Source organism: Aulostomus chinensis, chromosome 15 (genome assembly GCF_037954235.1).
Source record: "Aulostomus chinensis isolate RoL2024-O1b breed Wild chromosome 15, RoL_Achi_v1.0, whole genome shotgun sequence".
Lineage (NCBI taxonomy): Eukaryota > Metazoa > Chordata > Actinopteri > Syngnathiformes > Aulostomidae > Aulostomus > Aulostomus chinensis.
This window is the reverse complement of record NC_141334.1, coordinates 13,199,438-13,205,632: the sequence shown is the minus strand read 5'-3', so window position 1 is coordinate 13,205,632 and position 6,195 is coordinate 13,199,438. Positions and strand designations below refer to the sequence as shown.

General features: G+C 40.2%; 1 protein-coding gene across 1 annotated transcript in view; it reads right to left on the bottom strand.

The window, feature by feature from the left end:
• Nucleotides 1–852: 852 nt before the first annotated feature.
• slc6a7 (solute carrier family 6 member 7) overlaps nucleotides 853–6,195 on the bottom strand; it is a 9,878-nt gene continuing 4,535 nt past the window's right edge. Inside the window, exons 5-14 of the mRNA XM_086179465.1 lie at nucleotides 5,810–5,948; nucleotides 5,579–5,713; nucleotides 5,386–5,489; nucleotides 5,185–5,309; nucleotides 4,897–5,009; nucleotides 4,670–4,807; nucleotides 4,482–4,581; nucleotides 4,067–4,185; nucleotides 2,693–2,866; nucleotides 853–2,558 (exon numbers count right to left, since the gene is read on the bottom strand). Coding sequence (XP_086035591.1) covers nucleotides 2,400–2,558; nucleotides 2,693–2,866; nucleotides 4,067–4,185; nucleotides 4,482–4,581; nucleotides 4,670–4,807; nucleotides 4,897–5,009; nucleotides 5,185–5,309; nucleotides 5,386–5,489; nucleotides 5,579–5,713; nucleotides 5,810–5,948 — 1,306 coding nt within the window. The 3' untranslated portion in view covers nucleotides 853–2,399. The remainder of the gene's footprint in view (nucleotides 2,559–2,692; nucleotides 2,867–4,066; nucleotides 4,186–4,481; nucleotides 4,582–4,669; nucleotides 4,808–4,896; nucleotides 5,010–5,184; nucleotides 5,310–5,385; nucleotides 5,490–5,578; nucleotides 5,714–5,809; nucleotides 5,949–6,195) is intronic.

The window sequence follows — 6,195 nt, the reverse complement described above, 5'->3', positions numbered from 1 at the left end:
GCGCGGGAAAATATCTACGCAACTTCCGCTTATGTACATTTATCCCGCCATTCAGAAGATGTACAAAGACACTACGTAGTGCCCAGTTTCTGTAAATAGACGGCAGCCAAGTTCTCTCGTTGTATTATAACAAGCATTTGTCTTCAGAACTTTAACTTAATAGATTTTCGAAACGCTTTTGCCGACGTCTCTTCTTGCTTTTCAGACATGATCGGACACTCTTTTCAGTAAACCGCAAAAAAAAAAAAAAAAAATCCTTTACATTAAACTCAGCTGAGAAAAATACATAATGTAATGAAATGACTCCAGATGATTACCAGATAGTATTACCGGACTGAATGACCAAGACAAACCTTTTTTTTGTAGCATTTCCCTGCCACTTTTATTTCTGTCTAATTTTTCAATGCAAAGTAAAATTCTTTTAAAATTATTTTCCCATTCATGTGAATGACCTGCCTCTTTACTCAGGTGTTTTAGGAAATAGTGGCTCTTGCCATAGTTTCTTGTTTAACCTCTGTTCCTCTATTTCCCCCTTGTGGTGAAACCCACATGTTGTTCGTGATATTTTCTTGACAAAACTTTGTTCATGGCGTGTTGTCTTTAATTTATTAAAATATGACTAAGTTTTAAAATTCTCATCATATAAATAATAATAATAATAAACAATAAGTTGTTTGTAAGGAATTCTGTATTTTTATTCTTTGCATGTTGCACTGCCTGTTGCTGTGTATCATCTTGATTCTCTACTTACCCTGCATGCTCTTTTAAAAAGGAACTTATATGTTTATGTGAATAATATTCTTGAGAGAAATCTGAAAATCCTGAACTTTGGCTATGTGTTTTTTATTCACAGTCTTTCAAATAAAGAAATAAATTACCACAGAGGCACAAATGACTTTACAGTATGAAGACCAGGGGAAATTTTAATTATACCATACAACAGAGTGGCTAAAAGAGATTACAAATAAAATGTTTCCAAAAGCGATTGATTTACATCATGTACTCACCTAAAATAAAACATTTCATGAGACTGGAACACAGGTTCTGAGTTAACAACCTCCAACATAGCGGCTAAATTTCCTCTTACACTTTAATTGATCTGGGTCGGTTGACTTCAGTCGCCTGCTTCAAGAGAGAAACCCAACTGAGGTATGACTCAGGTGTCAAACTTCCATACGGTTCTTAATTCTTCATATCATTCCAAGTTTAACATCATTATGGTGTTAAATAAATTATTTAGCAAAAATACTGCACTGTCCAGTTACATGTATACAGTATATGACATCAGACACAATCGCCAATTCCAAGTTTAACATTTAAACAGATCTGGATGTTTTCCCTGAGTAGACACTCAAATAAGAGAAACATGCCCTCGGCGAGTTCGGAAGAGCGATACCACGATTCTAATCACCTTGATAATCTGAGTGGATTAGTTTGAAAGGGTCCATTAAATCTAGTTCACAAGAGGAGTAATATATTTCTCGAAGTATATAAAAAAATATTCGAATGAGGCTTTATTAATCTGGATTGAAGGGCAGTCAACTCATTCAGTAAACAGAAAAACTCAGCAGGTGCATTTACTGACCCACTGACCCAAAAGATTTTTTCCTCCACCAGGATGGGACATGATTTTTTTTTTTTTTTTAAATGTGATCATGATCAAATTAAATCACTATTTTGCATATGAAATGGAACAGCCCCTTTAATATCTGAATTTATCAGCATTGCAATATTTCCCGTCCTAGCATCTACAGTATTAGCTGGGAGTTCTGTCTTTCAGCAAAGGCAACAAAACCATCATTAACATCAACACCATTTCATGTGAGTTTGAAATGTTGATGGTTAGACAAGACATATGGGTTGTTTATAACCATACTGACACATAGAGAGTATATTTGGCAAGTTATTAAGTTATGTACACATTCATTTATTCTAGCAATAGCGTCAACAATAATTCATTTTTAAAACACAAAGAATTATAAAAATACTCCTGGCTGCTTGTCAGCAGCAGGCTGATGATTTGCGGTCACGTCCTCTGGTCCGTCATGGAGGGCAACCGTCACTGCACTATTAATACACGATGAATTAAATCTGGTCCCTGCTGACTGCTGTTATTGAAAATTAATTGTGCTTCTCTACTATGTAATAAATAAGATCAGGCACACCTTATAAATAAGCAGTTTGAGAGCTAGAGATAATCTACACAATGTAAAAAATGCCTTTAAAAAAATCAATTCTCGTATAAATAAGACAATTAATACACACTGCCCTGCAGGACACATTCCGTTCCAACAACTGCCACCAGAACCTCGCTGGGGCAAATGACATCATAATAAATTCCTCTGTCTCACAGCAACATGGTTTACTCATCTTTGTGAGTTCACCTTCACTCTCGGCTGTCACGCCTCCCACGTCATCGCCATGAAGTCCATATCTGTGAGAGTGACAGTGAACGGAGCCTCCACTCTCTCTGCATCCACGCGCTGCTCTTCTTGACCGGCGCTGGTGGAGTTGTTTACCCTCCAGGAGTTCAGAGGTCGAATAGATTTCTGGAAACGCTGCAGAAAAGAGAAATACACACACATATCCCTTTCATGTCCTCAGGCACTTTCTGTAGCAGAGACGACAGGGATCAGAGGCAGAGGTGTAACTGGACTTCACAGTGACAGGATAACACAGTGATGCTACTGACGTCTTTCAGCGTTCCAGTTTCCTTGCTGATAGCCACAATGGCCCAGATGAGGATCTGAAGACTGCAGGTGGCACCCATACACACGCCCAGCGCTTTGCCCCACCGAGGGTACACGTAGGACCCGTAGCGGAGTGACGTGTTGTACATCTCCAGGAAAATGTAGGTCAGAATGAACTACAGACACGAGGGAAACACACGGTAAGCAGAGGAATGTTTTATCCTCACAGGAAAGGCAACTTAAGAGGGGTGACTGCTGCAGGGGGAGCTCAGATTGAATGTCAGCTTCTCCTCCTGCATTATTCATAACTGTTGGTGTGAAGACTTCAGCTCAGGGACGCTTCTCTCCGTGGGACTTTGAGAACAGCTGCCAGCTATGTAACAGATTTATTCAAATTTATGTTCCAGAACTTTCCAATTAATTACATTTATTTAATTGGATTTTAAACTCCCAGCATCACAGCCCCTTATCTAATTACCCTCTAACTGGACCGACAACAATACCAGGCAGTAAAGGAGGTATCAAATGTGTATTTCTGTATCCATCAGCCCTGCTTAAGGCAGGAAGTGGCAAAAAAATAGAGTGATGTAACATGCAACTGATACAAACAACGAAAAACAAAGCTAGTAGAGAAGGTCATCACCAAAATTTGATGTCTGTAATAATAAAAGTCATAATTTATCAGAACAGTGTGAGTGATTCTGTGTGTTTCCTTCCAGCCTCATACAAGGCATTAATGCCCAAGGCATAAAAAAAAAATCTTGATTCTCTTCAGAACGAGTGAGCTGTGAATTTTTAGTTTGAGGTTGTAATTATTTGACTCCAGTACTGAAAAAAACATTGACGGTTTGAAATTCAAAATCAACTGCGACAAAAATATAAATTAATACGTTTTGAAAGCAGATAACAGAACAGGGATTCGCCATGTTAGCGACATCAGGTGCACTGTGATAGTGTTAGTTGAATCAACTGATGGTTAGAGTTAGCTAACAGCTAATTCATTAGGGGAAAATGACATTTGGTGAATAAATGATTTGATGAACTGCCTCCGCCACCAACATTGTTGTTAAACAGGCAATAAATCCCATGATCCCCCAAATTCACACCACCAAATTCTGACTTCTGTGACAGTTTTGTTACAGACGCCTGGCAACAGATACGATTGAATTTGACTGAAAAGTGTCGGTGTGCAGGGAAAAAATCTGAATCAATTCTTTTCGCGTCCCATCATTTTATGAACTTCTAGAGACGAGGCAGATTATTATCGGCTCAGTGTGATCGATAGTTTGCATTAACTTGCATGCTACATATTTTTTTGCAGTTTTGTGTGTGTGGGTGTTTGTGTGTGTGTGAACCGAAACAAAAATACAACTCACCAGCAGGAGGAACGGAGTAAAGAACACCCAGCATGCTTTGAAGTACAGCAGCACTTTGGTGCACCAAGGAGGGCAGTGGCAGATCATATCAATGATATCTTGACAAAACTGGTTGACTCCTAGCAACAATATTCATTCAAGAGAAACATGTTGAAAACTCAGGGGAGAAAAAAAAAAATCAAGTAATCATTGGAACGACACAAAATGAGAAGAGATAAAGAGCAAATACAATATGGTGCAAACCAACACACAAAAACAAAACAAAAAATCACGTTACTGGCAGTGATAAAACTCTCATTCGTAAAGTTGTTAAATAGATTCTCTTTCCAAACATCAAATGTACAAAATATTCATGGAGGGAGGATGTGGTTTTCAAGGAGTTTCACATGAAAGGTGAGAATGTGTGATGAGCTACCATAGAAGAAGGAGATGCCAATACACATGAAGAGGGTGATGATGATGAGGCCGAAACTAGTGCTGAAGGAGTCAATGAGTGTGAACCAGTAAATCCCTCCCTATGAACACACAGACAACATCGGGACGTGAGCTGGAGATAAAACCACGCTTCTAATTTAAACACTGAACAATTAAAAACGCACTTACATCGGTGACTAAAAGAAGACCCATCAGGTAGAAGCAAAAACACAGAGTGCCAAGAAACAAGGACTTGTGCAGGGGTTTGGCTCGGAGATGTGGAAACTCATCCAGCACGGCAGTAGTGATGCCCTCCATGTTGCCAAACTGTGATGTGGAAGAAAAGAAGGCATCAATCAAACAGAAATAAATAGGTTTTCACCAATAAACTAGAATAAGTTTGTGTATGGCCTTACCAACGTATCAACCCCCAGCATAAAGAGCATGAGAAAGAAGAGAATGGACCAGAACACCGAACCTGGTAGCAGAGCAAGGGCTTCTGGGTAAGCAACGAAGGCCAATCCTGGACCTGCAAAAGACAACAACCAAAGCTTCTACATTAATATACGCAAAGTACTGAGATGGATACACGTATGTTAATTATATCACTAAATAAAATAAATACTTACATAAAAGCCCAACGCAACATGAACTACTGAGAAGAAGAAAATTGGATTACTGCAGAAAGTGAATAAAATAACAACCTGTGTCTGCCACCTTCCCAACTGGCACGCCCTTCCTCCACGCCATGTGACCCAGGATTGAGAAAATAGCAAATCCTGCAAAGAAGCTTGTGCAGCAGTTCCCTGTGGTGATAATCAGAGTGTCCCTGAAATCAGAATAACCACGGTTAAGACACCCTTCCTGTCTGTTGTAGCGAAGGTTACAGTGGAGCGCACACTCACCTGATGACGTTGTTGTCAAACTTGTTGTAAGAGGCCATAGAGAGGAGCCCTCCAACTCCAATACCCAACGAGTAGAAGATCTGTGAGGCTGCATCATTCCACACCTGGAAGACAGAAAAATGCTTTAAAAAAATTGATTCAACTTAAAAAAAAAATTTCTTCTTCTCGGACTAGAAATGTCTAATACTTGTACCTGAGCGTTGGCTAACCGACCCCAGTCAGGTGTGAGGTAGAATGCAATGCCCTGAAGGGAACCCTCCAGTGTCGCGCCTCTGATGACCAAAACAATGAGTACGAAGTACGGGAAGGTCGCAGTTACATACACCACCTGAAAACACAGACTGGAATTAGGTCCAGAAAAATGCGTGTGTGTGTGTGTGTGTGCAGTGTGGGATCTCACAATAACAACATTGTGTTTATTCACCTTGCCAGAGCTGCGAATGCCCTTGAGCATACACAGAAAGATGATGAACCAGGCAGCAAGGAGGCAGAGGGCCAGGGGCCACCGGACAGGTCCCGGGTCATGAAGACCCTCACTGTGTACCACACCTAACACACGCTCACTGTAAGACAGAAACAAACACATATAAGTACAACGGCACACCTGTAACCCCACTGAGAACATGAGCTGATGTAAAATATACAGGCATGTCCTTGGCCCGGTTTGAAGGGTGAAGATGAAGGTGTCTGAGTGAAAAAAGATAATTGGATCAATTTAGACTTCAAATCTTTCTACCGCTTCTATTATCAGGTCTGACTTCCCCCCATCTCGCCAGAGCAGCCACACGCTGCCAGGGCCTGCAGAACTTA